Source organism: Elaeis guineensis, chromosome 5 (assembly GCF_000442705.2).
Source record: "Elaeis guineensis isolate ETL-2024a chromosome 5, EG11, whole genome shotgun sequence".
NCBI lineage: Eukaryota > Viridiplantae > Streptophyta > Magnoliopsida > Arecales > Arecaceae > Elaeis > Elaeis guineensis.
This window is the reverse complement of record NC_025997.2, coordinates 133,189,267-133,204,004: the sequence shown is the minus strand read 5'-3', so window position 1 is coordinate 133,204,004 and position 14,738 is coordinate 133,189,267. Positions and strand designations below refer to the sequence as shown.

The window sequence follows — 14,738 nt, the reverse complement described above, 5'->3', positions numbered from 1 at the left end:
TCTTTTATAGTTCATTTCTTTTTCCAGAAAGAAAAAAAGTAGAAGGAAAAAAAGTCCAATTTTATGGCTAAATGCTTGAAAGTCTATAGTTGAGGAGTATGTGGTGATTGATCAAGTCGACGATCATGACTTCAACCTCTAGTTCTTCCACGACCACCACTATCACCACGGCCTCGACTACCACACCCAAGCAGATTTGAGCGGCCATAGAGATCCTAGTAAAATGCCTTGGTGTGTCCAGACTTCTTGCAATGAAAGCATGCCTTCTCACCCAACTGCTGTGGCTGCACAGTAAGAGCAGATCTTATAGAACTGCTGGATTCGAAGGTCCCTCGTTGCCGTATCTCCTCACTCAAAATAGTAGAGAAGACTTGACCCAGACTAGGCGATGTATCTTTTGCTAGAAGCTGAACTCTGACAGACTCAAACTCCGGATTCAGGCCACACAGGAAGTCCTGAACCCGTTCTTCCTCTAAATGCTTCTGGAACCCATCAACATCAACAGAGCATTATGGAACAAAAATTCTATAATAATCTGCCTCAGACCAGAGACGCTTCAACTTGGTGGCATACTCCATAACAAATAAATTTCCCTGATAGAGCTAATGCAATCGAGAATGTATCTCAAACGTTTGGGCAAAATTCTGCTTCTGTGAGAATATCTGGGCCACCATCTCCTAGACCTCATGTGCAGTCTCTAGTAGCTGCACACTCTTGGTCACACTCTGTATCATGGTATTGAGAAGAAACATTAGAACAACAGAGTTCTCTATTCTCCATTGAGCCACATCTTGCTCACTAGTAGCAGGCTTCCTCTTCGTATCAGTGAGATATCCTTTAAAGCCTCGCCCTTGAACAAGCAAACAAGTACTCCTCTTCCATTGCAGAGATGTCGCTAGGCCATCAAGTTTTACAGCCATCTAAAGAGCATTCAGCGACCCACTATCTCTTGATAAATCACTAAATTGAGTGGCTACTGTAATAAGCCAACCCAGTAGATCTTCAAGGTCTTGCACAATAATTGGGTTGGACATCTCTCAAAAAAAAAAATCACGCACAATCTCACCGACACACTATCCTACTTCAGATTAATATCATACATTCTTGAAATACATGATTAGTATCATTTATACTCAATATTTTAAAATCATCAAAATCAATCTTAGAGTCAATAACATATTATTATCTACATCCTACTTGAATCTACTTCAGATTTTTTTCTAAAATTTATATCCATTCTGTTGCTGCCAATCTCCGACGAGATGATCGATGGTGAGCTGAGTTGTAGCTCCTGAGTGCTAGACAGTAGGGAATCTGCAAAATAAAGTCCACTTACCAGAAGTTGTCCAATGAAGAATCCTCCGATGTTTAAGTCACTTGGAAAAAGAGAATAGTAGAGAGCCAAAAATGAGAACAAAAAATTTGTGATTAAAAAAACTTACTAAATCCCTCTTTGCTTACCACTTTATATAGGATGAAGAAAGTCATTACTATATAACTCCTATCTCTGAATATTCGGGACGTAGAGATTATAATATTTACTGGGTAGTTACCTCATTAATCGCCATCAAAGCCGAATAATGGGCAGTTTGTGAGTGACTATTATGCCCCATGACTGTGAGTAATTAATGCTCGTGCCGGATAACCGTCGTTTGATCCATAGATTTGCTGGATCAAAATAGTCGGTAGAATGTCGAGGAAGTCATTAGTCAGACGCCGATTGTATGTCGAACGTTGTCGGTCAGATATTGTTCGTGTGCCAAACAAAGTCGGTCAAACGCTGACTTTGTCTCATTCCATCGACTCAAGTCGGCCCAATTCATTATGTCGCACATTTAGTCGATGAGGAGATGAAGATGAGAGATAGTCATTACAGATTTAGCCGGTATGGAAATAAGATCGTGAGATAGCCGACTGAATGATGAACATCTATTTCAATATATTTTAAATTTTAATTAAATTAAATAAAATTTATTTATTCAAATTAAATTGGAACGAGCATCAGATGAGTCGGAAAAAATTACCATCTGATCATTTTTATCAAAAGCAGATTTACACAGAAAGCGACAAAAAAAAGAAAAAAAAAAGCCGAGAGAGAGGAGATGGGGAGAAGGTTGCTTCGCTGATATTTTTGCGAGTAATTCGGGATAATTAGGACCACAGACCTCGCTCAGTCTACCAACACGGCAGCACCCCGCAGAAACGCATCCGCTACGCTGCTCCACAGCCAGCACCGTGCTGTCTCGTAGTAAAGACAAAACTCCCGGGTGTGCGCTACCCCCAATCTGACCCAAGGCCCGCTCCTCCTCTGTTACTATTCTCTTCTCTATCCTCTCCTCGTTTCGTTGTTCCCCCTGGGAGGGAAGTGAATCGTTGAGGGGAGGAGGCGGGGGGCAGGGGTAGGCGATGGGGAGGAGAGAAGGAGTGCTGATATGGCGTCACGTGCCGGCCCTCCAGAAGGACACCTTGGCCGGAGATTGCGAACCTCCTCTTTCTTCTTGGGTTGGGCCGCGGCCCGCCACGTCTCGCCGCCTGTTCGCTTCCGTCTCCTCGGGTGGCAGCAGCAGCAGAGGCAGCGGCGACCAGGGCAATAACAGTAACAATGATAACAGCAGCGGCTTGTGCTCCTTGGTTGTGGAGAGGGAGAAGGATGGATTCCCGTCGGCGGCGCAGCTGGTGAGGCACCCGCGGGCGTTGCTGGCCTTGGTCCCGGATGGGGTGGCACTCTTCTCCGCCGGCGCCATCGCTGGTGCCGCCGCCAAGACCGTTACTGCCCCTCTCGATCGAATCAAGCTCCTCATGCAGGTCCACCCACACCCCACACCCCCACCACACCGCCCCCCACAGCACAAAACACTCCCCCCCCCCCCCCCCCCCTCCCCCTCCCCAAAAAAAGAAGGAAAAAACCATATATACTTCCAATAAAATGATAAATATACGCACTTGTCCTTCCCTTCATTCGTCTCTCCCTCTCTCTCCCTCCCTCGAGCCCTAGATTTTTCTTTCCCGTTCCCCAGTATCTGGTTCGGATCGTCCCAGGACGAATTCCGGCCTCCCTGCCGCTTTCTCTGCGATGCCCCCATTGCCTCCCTCCTTACAATGGCCGGATGACCTCTCACTCTGTCTCTGTACTTCCCTGGTTTCTACTCCCATTAGCATACCAGTAGATGATTGCCTCCAGGATTTTTTTGTTCGATGGAGATTCTTGTGAAGCTGATGGGATTTTTTCTTGTTGATTCAAGTTTGACATCCAATGCTCCTTTTTTTCAGACTCATGGGCTGCGGGCTGCCGACGGAAGTGGGAAGAAGGGAATTGGCTTCATCGAGGTGCGAACAGATGTTTTTGCTTCTTATGCGTTCTGAAATCCTCTCTGTCCATCATGTTGTGCTGCCTGCTTCGTACATTCACCACAACCTTGTTCACGACCAGACGTTTGGATAACTTAGGAGGAGCTGGACTGTTGCTATACGGTCCTACTTCAAGGAGAAGAATCACCCCGACTAGGATAAAGGACTTGATCCGCTACCTTTTTCTAGGAAAGATGGTAGCATAGAAAGCCATAGAAATGATATCCTCAGAGATGGTAGAATGCATGTTTGGAAAAACGGATGTAGCAAACCTAATAGGATGGTTATATGAATTATAAGTCAGAGCAAAGATGAGTTGATTCAGGGAAGATGAAGAGGAGGGAAACAGGAAAAATGACCACAAACAGCAGCATTTCTAGGTTGATTTATTGAGCAAAGGGGGTTCAGACACCAAATTTTTGAAGGTCAGACGGTGGAATAATGGAAGGTGCTCAAGGTTGTCATCGATTGCATATCTCTGAAAGAAGTGGGAGGTTTCTCATATCTTTCTAATCTTACACTAGATGGAAACTTAGACTCAACTCAATCCAGATGCAAATGCATTGTTTTGGGTTTGATTTGTGTTGAACCTAACCCAGCTTGGATGACCTTGGTGGATCTAAAAAAATTTCATAGACTTGACTTGGCTGGTCTGTGGGCGGGTCTGGGTCTAAAATCATGGCCTAGAGAAGACTAGGTTGGGCGTAGATCATTCTTGCCCTCGTTCCAATCTGGCCCAGTTGTAGGCATAGTTCCAAATGATAGAGATGGAACGTATCCCAAGGAGTTAGGACTTATTTGATGCTCGTAACTTGTGGTATCCACCATTGGTTGAAAGTATGCAAGGGATAGAGGTTGGTAGGATAGAAGTAGCTATAATTGGGTTCTTTCTCTCATTCATGTGCACACGCACACACACATTTACATAGACACACAGTGGTGAGTGGTGATGCCCCAACATTGGGCATGTGAGACTTCTCTGATAATGTGAAATAATGCATGATCTATGAGAAAGTGAAATTTTCTTAATCTTTCTAGGCATCACAATTACGAGCTTGTTTTGTTTTAAATAGCCATGAATTGTGCTTATGGTACAATGTGCTTAATGCTTCTATTATCTCCCTCTATAAGATTGAAGGGTGTTCTCATGTGGAATGTAAAATCATGCAAGATGAATGTGAATAGCAGAAGCATTATGCACATCAAAGTTCTGCATCCCGACGGGATGGAGGGCGTTCCAACCATGCTGTCCCATTCCTATGAGAAAATGGGATTGGGGCAGGGTCGGGACTTCGAAGCCCATCCACGTGGGGAGAGAAGGAGAAAGAGGATAGAAAGAAAGAAAGAAAAGATGAAGAAAAGAAAAAACTAAAAGCAAAGAAGGAGAAAAAAATGAAAGAAAGAAAGGAAAGGAGAAGCAAAAGAAAAGAAGGAAGGAACAAAAAGGATGAAGACAAAGAGAAAGAAGAAGAAAAAAGAAAAAAGAAAGAAAGGAAGGGATAAGAAAAAAATGAAAAATGAAAGGAAAGAAGGAAGACAGAAGAAAAAGAAAGAAAAGAAGGAAAGAAAGAAAGAAAAAAGAAAGAAAAGAAGAAGGAGAGAGAAACAGAGGATATTTACCGAGTTAGATGACCAGGACAGCCATCAGGATAGGAGGGGGTAGCAAGACATCCCGTTGCATGGAGAAACTAGGACACTTCTGTCTCGCAGGATTTCAAACCTTGATGCACATTGTCACAAGATTGTGGTGATGAATTTGCTTTGAAGGTTGAAAAGAACTCTGAGCCCAATGAAGTAGCTTGGCTGAACAAAACCTCTAGACTAGTAGTCTAGAAGCTAGAACTCCTTTTCATTTTTTCAAAGTTTGAAAAAGATTGTATATCATGAAATCTGTATATAGATCGTATACGATCATCTTTTGGCATGTTGTTTTATAAGGACTTGAGTTTTAAAGTATATATTTATGCATTAGTGTGAGGGTGCATTATATACACAAATCAATGGAAATTCATATTGCATATATACAAAAAAAATGTGTTTATTTTCCTCCAAAAAGAAAAGTATATGGTTTTGATAAAGAGAGTTCACTTTGTTTGTACACACATATATATCCATACCTATAAATCTTGAGTGTATACATATATTTGATGTCTTTTACTAAGCAAAGGGAAAAGAACACCCCCGCCAAACCCTCTCTTTCTCCTTTCTTTCTCTCCTCGTCTTCCCAAATCACTTTTCTGCCAGAAGTTGGAACTTCAAAATACAAGGATAAATTTCTCTTAGGGAATGATAATGGTGCATGCTAGAGAAGTCTTAAAATCATCTATATTTACTTGTTTTAATTTGGTTATGTTTTCAAAATTAATTAAAAAAGAAAAATTAATATTTTGACAAACCAAGGAAGATTCTTAGGAGAGCTGTTGGCTTGCAGTTCTTAGATTATGGACTTTATTTTTTATTATTATTTTTTAATGATTAGCTAGGATAGTGCATATGATCCAATTAAGTGAAGTTCATTTCCTTTTTAAAAAGGTCTTATTTTAAGTGGAACAATTTCTGGTAGATGTGTTAATAGTTGAAGTCTTTATTATCGTTATAATCAAGTTATGTGCGATTTTTGGGTGATTACGTGCTATAAAGCTTTTTTCACTTTAAAAGTGTTTGTTGGACAGGAAATTTATTTTCCATTCTAATATCTGTAAGAAATTTAGTATGCATGTCTCGTATATCCTGAATTGTACATGACTGTCAAACATGCAAACACATATATGCAAATTTGTGTGGGTATGTATACGTGTCCATCCCAAGGCATGTGTATGTATTACATAGGTACATTTTCATGCCAAGATTTTATAGGGTCGCAAACTAATGCATGCAGATATGTGTGCACACACATGTGCTCATGCACTTGTCTGCTTGCATAGAAGTGTATCTGTACATGTATATATCCACTAGATTGAAAATAATGGTGTTACACACTTCAGGACACAGTGACAGAAAAGCTTGTCTTCATTTATTAATTCTTACAATCTTAAGGGTGATTCAGTTTGATCTTTTAATTATCCAGGTTCTGGAAGTTTGTAACTAAAATCTGGCTATCAAGAAAGAGATGATATCAAGGCAGAGATGACTAGGCAGATCTTGAATATATTTTTCATGATGGTTTATTGGAAATTTTTGCATTTGAAGAACTTTGGGAGGTCCAACCATGGTGGATAGAGTGGTAAAGAGTCACTTGTGGTGGCTCTATTGTGTGCGTTGAAGGCAGAAATAACTTATCTTTTGGGCTTATAACTTGGAAGCTGATGACATTTAAGAACATTTGAACAGCAGATGAGTATGAATTTACATAATGCTATTGGATCATACATATATTTATGATGAAACCAGTCTTAATTTTTTATAAATATTGAGCTTTAGGGCTCATCACCATTGAGGATTATGACCTAGATCAAGTTTCCTTTAGTTTAGGCAATAGATCAAATTTTCTTTCTATCCTACGGTTATTTAAGAACATAAATTTTAATGCTCTTTTTCTCCTGTAAAACTTTGCCCTTCTGTCTTCATTTCTAGTATCTTGGCTGCAGTGTCTATTAGGTTTTTTAAATTGTGGCATCATGTTTGTATCCTTTCATGCTTTTAATGATGGATAGCCTAGGTGTTTGTTGGAGTAACTTATTTGATCTTAAATTTAGCTTCTTCATATTGTTTTTAGGCTATTACATTGATAGGAAAGGAGGAAGGTATTAAAGGCTATTGGAAAGGCAATCTTCCCCAGGTTTCTGACATCTGCTACCTCTCCAGCTGCATCAAATGCTCTTATTGATCTTTCCCTGGTCTCAATATGTCTGTGAACCATTTTCAGGTGATACGCATAATTCCATACAGTGCTGTGCAACTTTTTTCTTATGAGGTTTACAAGGTGATGGACATTCCTTTATTTGGCTAATATAATGACAATCTTCTGAGGTTTCACTTAGTCTGTGATATCTTGTTTGAGCTTAATCTTTGGCATGCAACTTTTCTCTTTAAAATTTTGGCTTTCAGAAACTTTTCAGGAAAAAAGATGGAGAACTCTCTGTAGTTGGGAGGCTTGCTGCAGGGGCTTGTGCTGGGATGACCTCCACACTTGTGAGTTTTATATGAAGACACAATTTAATCATGTGTAGATGTGCTTTTGTATGTGTGAATAGGTCAGTCTGGGTGTTCAAGTATGTGGCTGGATAGGTGGGCATGCTGGTGGGTGATTGTATTGGACTTGCTGAGATTGTTTTGCCTCCTGCAGTAGAACGCATTTACACATGTAACATTATACAGGATGTGCAATAATTTGAACTTATTTTGCACTTCTCAATAGATAACATATCCTTTGGATGTGCTGCGTCTGAGGCTAGCAGTTGAACCTGGATGCAGAACTATGTCTCAGGTAAAAACCATGATGCTCAGTATTTCCTTTGCCATAGATACAATGGCATGAATTCATTACTTGCCAGGTTGCTGTGAACATGCTGAGGGAAGAAGGGATGGCATCGTTTTATAATGGTCTTGGTCCTTCTCTTCTTGGAATAGCGCCTTATATCGCTGTGAACTTCTGCATTTTTGACTTGTGAGGTCACCGCCTCAATGTTCCATTAATAACTTAGGAAGTCTGATACTTTTTCTGAAGTAAAAGTGGCATTCTCCTCATTAATATATAAATGACAGGGTGAAGAAATCTCTTCCAGAGAAGTATCAAAAGAGACCAGAGACATCCATGGCAACTGCTATAGCGTCAGCAACACTTGCTACGCTCATGTGTTATCCTCTGGATACTGTGAGAAGGCAGATGCAAATGAAAGGCTCGCCCTACAATACTGTTCTTGATGCTTTTCCGGGTAAGACATGATACTTTCAGTTATTATGTAGTTTATTTGATTTGCTGATCCAATGACTACTTAGGGTGTTGGCTCTCATTCAATTGGTGCCTTATGTACAATCTGATGAATTGAGATAACATGTCAGTTGTTACCTCTACATGTCAGCCCCTTCCTAGCTCAAGAGATGGTGAGAGCTTAAAAAGAGAAATGGTGCATGAAATTGCTTGTGTTGGCAAACGTTGTGAATTCTGACCCTTGATGGTAATAGGAAAGAATGACTTACAGAGCTGGCTTAACACACACACAAAAGCTGGGAAATGATATATATGCATTGCTTTACAATGGTTCTAGAAAAGTGGGGTGCACATTTTGGTCATCACTGACGGTCTGAATGATGAATCTGACTGATTCTTTGTTGGTTAGAGTTGACATTAACCTTGATTGTTGGCTAGGTGGCCTGAGGAATGCAAGTTAAAGATTTCTCATCCTCTAATTTGTATGATTTTGAAGCTTAAAATAGGGTACATAATTATAATAACACCTTCAAGTAAATGACAAGCTAATGCCACCCCCCTTGTAATTAAATTTCCATATTCACCATCAATATTTTCTTACCATGGCTTTGCCATGCAAATGCAGGTATTGTGAAACGTGATGGTTTCATTGGGTTGTATCGGGGCTTCGTCCCCAATGCATTGAAAAATCTACCAAACAGCAGGTATATTTGTTGTGACTTCAGGATTAGTCTATTCACCTGAGGATGTTATGACTGTAATATTCTTTACTTGCATCACTGTTGTTCTGATTTAAGATACTTTGGCACTTTTTTTGCTCATTAACTTTTTCATCTTGCAGCATAAGGTTGACTACTTTTGATATTGTGAAAGGCTTAGTTTCTGCGGGGAGGAAGGAGCTCCAGAAACTCATGGAGGAAAACCGGGAGAAACTTGTTAGCTGATGCACTTCGATCATCACTATTTGTATCCGTTTAGTTTTTTATTCTATTGGGCTCCATGGTTGCATATTTTTGGATAGTCATGGCTGATAGAAGTTTCATCCATGAGCCGGTACAGTTTATGGTATGTGTTTTATGAGACTGGGTCGGGAGCATGTGTAAGAAAATTATTCTGGACCAATGCATGCATGTAGTTGACCTTGTGCAAAGAGCTCTAAGACGTCATAAATGGTTTCAAGAGGGTGGGTTGATAAGAGGCTGTGCCCTGGGCGCGTCTTCTTGCATCCCATCTGCGTAAGATGGTCCGGACTGTTCAACTGATTGACGACCAGTTTCCATCGATATTATTAGGTAAATTCATTATTGCTGCCGTAAACGGTAAATGGTGAATAATGGCCATCTGCGTTAAAAGCAACGCCCTTATCTAAAGGGGGGCCTGGGGGCTTTGTCCGATGTCAGAATCAAACCCGTAAGTTGGGGCTGGGGTTTTTTCGGTCATGGCCTGAAATCTTAAGTCGTGCCTTTTGATGGTTGTGGAGGGTTTAAATGTTATCTGTTGCTGCAAATTTTTGATTTGAAGGTCGGCATGAATGAAGTGAGCGGTGACGGTGGGACGATGATTATTGGATCTGTAAAAGAAAATATTGGGTTGGAGTTGATTTCGATGAGTGGAGGGAGGGAGAGAGAGAGAGATATTGCATATTTGGGGTTGCTGTTAGTCGCTATTTGTAGATAGAGATAAAAGTCATGAGAGGGTAAATGTAAGGGATCGTCTCGCACATTTTGGGTGTATTATCCATGATATTTCCGATTTGATATCTCAAATGATGGTTGTTCATTGTCTTGTCTACTTTGTCGTCTTCGATTATGGTATGATTTGAAAATTCGTGCGAGAGTTCGAAGTCAACCCTTCCAAATATATCGATTACGGTCAATTGAAGTATCTTGGGTCGGCAAAAGCAAGGATCGATTGAATTTAGGTCGGCAAAATTTGGATCAACAGAATCCGTATCATGTCTCTTACTTTTAAGTTTGAGCTAAAACTGGGTCAGGTAAATAGAGTACACAAGATCAATTCCGTCGAAGACACATGTCATGCATTTGTTCTCTCGATTGAAACGATACATTTGTATTGTTTGGATAAAATAAAAATATCGCATCATAAAACCATCATGAGTAATCAAGAGTCATCAGGTGGTCATCATTAAAAGGTGTGTTAGATTCAAAGCATCGCGTCTACTGTTTAAGACATGCTCATAAATGAACTGTCTAAGGGATCGGCTTAGCAGATGAGGTGATGCCAAATAACGACCATTCAATGGCCTTGGCTGACCCGACGCCTGATTGCACCATTTGAGGCACCTATAAGTAAAGGTTCGCTCTCTTTGCTTTTATCCTTTAGCTCTCATCTTCTCTTTCAAGTCTTGTGTTGACGGTGATTTCTGAATTTTCATAGTGTCTCACGACCATCCTCTCCAACAGCCTCCATCATGTGTCCAGCCATAGGTTGGTTCCTTGAGCATTTTTCCTATCTGTTTTCCTCTTTTCCTTTGGTCTTGTCTTCCATTCCACGGTTTTTGCATTGCTTCCCTCTTTTCCTTTCAGCTCATTTTCCCATCCTCATCCATTATTTGTATTTTTGGATGAATGAATCGGAGAATGCAGGAGAGGACTGGTCCTTCGGTTCTTCTCCTTCCTTGGGTACAGTCCTAAAAGGTTGAATGTTGAGCACAAGTCTAAAGAGCCCTTCATGCTCGAGTGTTTTCAATCTATACTAAACCTGAATGACTTGAGTCTGATTCAACCCTAGTTTGGGATTCCTTCCGAGTTCGAGTTGGAACTTCTAGAGTGAGCTAGTAGTGGACTTAGACTATAACTTCTTGAATGACCTGAACGACCCTCCTCCAGATCTACTTGGGCTATATGAGGAGTCACTTCAGATTGAGCTTAGATTATCCTTTCATCCCTTTATTATTTGCCCTTTAAATTTCTCAATATGTCTTTGAGTTTGGTTGTGCTGAACTCATGGCGCTTCGTCTGTAGCTTCCTCGCTGCTTGCTTTCTGAACAAAGTTCGATCGATTATTTCTCTTTTTATATCTTTTTTTACTATTAAGAGGCATTTCTATGTCAAAAATTGATGGTACGTCTGTCCGCAAGAAGGGTTACTCCTTTGATCAGGGCCCAGACTCGTAGGAGACGGGTCCGTCGTGGCACAGTTGTGTGGGCAATGGTGGTGCCACGCCTGAATGACCTTATGTGGAGGTATTCGGGGCAATGTTGGTTGGACGAGCTGGCCACATTGTGTGGGAAGGGGATATCTCGAGGTTTTATCCTCGAGGGGTTTGTCTAGACTACTCTATGCGTTCTTGATCTTTGTAGTGGAGCAAAGAGACGATAGAGGGCTAGTCGGGCAAGGGTGTGGCCTACCCAAACAGGTAAGTCTTGTGAGCATCGCAAGGTGATGTCTCACAGGGATCCACGGAAACCGGTCGGTCGTGGAGAACAAGGAAGGCTTATGATACATCGATCGATATATGTGCCTTGGAGCTGGGCCAAGGATCATGGATGGTCAAGAGGGTCATGCCAAGGAGAGGACGACTTGATGCATTTATCATCCGGTCGAAGATATTTACTTGATGGGGCAGACTTGGATGCCGATATCATGGCAGTGCTCAATGTGTGAGTAGGCTGTGGACCTAAGATATTGGGTGGTGCGATCATGTATCCCCAGGATCATGGTAATGCACAGTGATGGACGAGCAGGCCATGAATATTGTCAAGCGATATGACCAGGGATGGAAAGGCATATCAAGGATGCAAGATCAGGATCGTGGCACAAGAGTTTGTGGGGGAAGCTTGGATAGTCGAACCCCAGAGGACTCGGATGTGTACGATCATCTGTAGCTTGGGGGAGCTGCAGGTCATGTCAGCTTGGTAGTTTAGCTGGGCTGCATTAAAGATGGGTTTGCCCGGGCCTCATGCATAGTGGTGGCGTTGCATGGTCGTGCTATGTGAATTTGATATGTGTAGTACTGAAGGACAGCTTGGTGGGTTACGGATCAGTGACACAGTGGTTATATCTTGGCACAAGGGTATGTTGAGGATCAAGATATCTGAGATGAGCAGTGCTTGGCTTGAGGGGCAAAGCCTTAGAGTTGACACAGAGGTGTTGAGCTGCGAAGCACTCTTGAAAAGAGTCTATGTTATAGCATGGAGGTGCGCATGAGCATTGCAGTTGATTCGAGGGGTCGGATTGCTTATGGACACTTGAGGATGTCATCTGTATTCAGTACAACAGTGTTACCAGGCAGGGGCATAGAGGTGCAAGCTTGGCTATGTGGCTGGACTGCTGCGTGCTTATTGGTATGTCCGAGGAAAAGGACTCAAGAAGGCTGGCCTTGGTGTGTGGCATGCTGGGGTGCCGCACGGATGTTTGGATAAGAAAACACTCACCCCGTGACCTTTCTTTGTCTATGGTTGGAAGGATTGCTTTCTTTTTGTATCTCATGTTTCCATAGAGATTTGCATGCTAGGTCAACCAAGAGTCTTTGCCCAGTGTTGGAAAGAGAAAATACTCAGTGCTTCAAGATTTTGCACGGGTATGATTATTTATGCAAAGTTTGGGAGCAAAATGATTTTGGTATATTTAGTTAACTACGGAAAAATGACTTATTCTAGAATGTCTTATATTTGGTTGAATATCCACTTTCCTAAAAAAGTTATATAAAATACTTATTATATCTTTAATATATATATAAATATAATATTTATATATTGTAATATAACATTAGATCATAATAATTTATTATATTAATATAATACTAATATAATATATTAATATATTAATATAAATAAATTTATTGATATAGTATCAATAAAATATTCAATATAATATAATATTAATATTAATAAAAATATTATATTGCTATTGTTGGGTGTAAAACCCCCCCAGCCGAAGTTCGTGTCAGGAGTGACCCCTCAGGGATTCTACAGAAAAACTTTGTTCGGACTCCTACGGGAGCCGGACTCCGTCTCCAACTTCGGCTGCAGACAAACTTCATCCGGACTCCTACAGGAGTCGAACTCCGTCTCCAACTTCTACTACGGGTAAACTTCGTCCGGACTCCTACGGGAGCCGGACTCTGTCTCCAACTTTGGCTGCAGACAAACTTCGTCCGGACTCCTACAGGAGCCGGACTCCGTCTCCAACTTCTACTATGGGTAAACTTTGTCCGGGGGAGCCGGACTCCATCTCCAACTTCTACTACGGGTAAACTTCGTTCGGACTCCTACGAGAGCCGGACTCCGTCTCCAACTTCGGCTGCAGACAAACTTCGTCCGGACTCCTACGGGAGCCGGACTCCGTCTCCAACTTCTACTACGGGTAAACTTCGTCCGGACTCCTACGGGAGCCGGACTCCATCTCCAACTTCTACTATGGGTAAACTTCGTCCGGACTCCTACGGGAGCCGGACTCCGTCTCCAACTTTTACTGCAGGTAAACTTCATCCGGACTCCGTCTCCAATTTCAACTACAGGTAAACTTCGTCTGGACTCCGTGGGAGTCGGACTCTGATCGAACTCCAACTGCAGACAAACTTCGTCCGGACTCCTACGGGAGCCGGACTTCGTTCCCAACTTTGACTGCAGGAAGACTTCGTCCAAGCTCCTACAGGAGCCGGACTTCGCCTCCGACTCCAGCTACAGGTAGGATTTATCGGGGCTCCCACGGGAGCCGGACTTCCGTCCTGAATTCCTATTGAAGGTCTCGACCGAGGTTCCTTGACAAATGATCCCCATCCAGACTTCCGTGGAAATCAGACTCCAACCGAACTTCAGCCGACAAGTCTGGACCCCCTGGCAGGCCGCAGTAACTGCCACGATTCTGCTCCACTCCCTGCGGTGGATCCTACGTGGCTCCATTACTCCCTGGCAGGCCGCAGTAACGGCCACGATTCTGCTCCACTCCCTGCGGCGGATCCTGTGCGGTTCCACCACTCCCTGGTGAGTCGCGACAACGGATGCCGCTCCACCCCCCGCAACTGATTCCACGTGGCGAGCCATGGTGACAGCCACGACTCCATCCCATTACTCTTCATGATAAATTCCTCCTGATCCCGTACGGCCCACGACAAGGCGATCATAAACAGTCGCTATCAATCCGCTGCTTTCCCCGGCTATAAAAGGGGACCCCAGATATGTTATTCTTTAAGCTCTCATTTTTACCTAGAAACTCTGCTAAAATTTTCGTTCGAGCACTCCATTCTTGTTGAGGTAGAGAACTGACTTGAGCGTCGGAGGGTCTTGCCGGAGCAACCCCACCTCCGGTTTAGACTTCTTTTGCAGGTCTCGGCGGCGACCGCGACTCCCTCGACTCCAGCTTCTCCGACGCAGGCGGATTTTTGCATCAACATGATTGGCGCTAGAGGAAGGGGCTGAACCTTCGTGGTACCCTTGTTCTTAAAGGAGCGCTCAACGGGACCGCCTCTGGTCATCTTCTCCGACATCCACTCTCCTTCCCCTACTAGATCCTCGCCCGATGCCTTCTCGCGAAGCATCCACACGGCGACCCACGGC

At 42.6% G+C, this 14,738-nt stretch overlaps 2 protein-coding genes across 2 annotated transcripts; one reads left to right on the top strand and one right to left on the bottom strand.

Moving 5' to 3' along the window:
* Window positions 1-215: 215 nt before the first annotated feature.
* LOC140858065 (uncharacterized) lies at window positions 216-920 on the bottom strand. The gene is made up of 3 exons (XM_073257505.1): window positions 684-920; window positions 540-602; window positions 216-482 (listed from the first exon to the last, which is right to left on the bottom strand). Exons 1-3 carry the CDS (start codon window positions 918-920, stop codon window positions 216-218), a joined length of 567 nt encoding a protein of 188 aa, XP_073113606.1.
* Window positions 921-2,197: 1,277 nt separating this feature from the next.
* LOC105046228 (probable envelope ADP,ATP carrier protein, chloroplastic) lies at window positions 2,198-9,368 on the top strand. Its single transcript, XM_010924741.4, has 10 exons — window positions 2,198-2,805; window positions 3,271-3,327; window positions 7,064-7,126; window positions 7,214-7,270; window positions 7,396-7,479; window positions 7,706-7,774; window positions 7,842-7,954; window positions 8,053-8,222; window positions 8,844-8,922; window positions 9,060-9,368. Exons 1-10 carry the CDS (start codon window positions 2,407-2,409, stop codon window positions 9,160-9,162), a joined length of 1,194 nt encoding a protein of 397 aa, XP_010923043.1. The 5' UTR covers window positions 2,198-2,406; the 3' UTR covers window positions 9,163-9,368.
* Window positions 9,369-14,738: the final 5,370 nt, after the last annotated feature.

Excerpts from the sequence above, each read along its gene's own strand:
- LOC140858065 (XM_073257505.1), bottom strand. The coding sequence starts at position 920 with ATGGCTGTAAAACTTGATGGCCTAGCGACATCTCTGCAATGGAAGAGG. Across the intron at positions 603-683 it reads TACTAGAGACTGCACATGAG|CTCTATCAGGGAAATTTATT; the intron begins GTCTAGGAGATG and ends CGATTGCATTAG. Across the intron at positions 483-539 it reads TGAAGCGTCTCTGGTCTGAG|AAGCATTTAGAGGAAGAACG; the intron begins GCAGATTATTAT and ends GATGGGTTCCAG.
- LOC105046228 (XM_010924741.4), top strand. The coding sequence starts at position 2,407 with ATGGGGAGGAGAGAAGGAGTGCTGATATGGCGTCACGTGCCGGCCCTC. Across the intron at positions 2,806-3,270 it reads GAATCAAGCTCCTCATGCAG|ACTCATGGGCTGCGGGCTGC; the intron begins GTCCACCCACAC and ends CCTTTTTTTCAG. Across the intron at positions 7,127-7,213 it reads GGAAAGGCAATCTTCCCCAG|GTGATACGCATAATTCCATA; the intron begins GTTTCTGACATC and ends AACCATTTTCAG.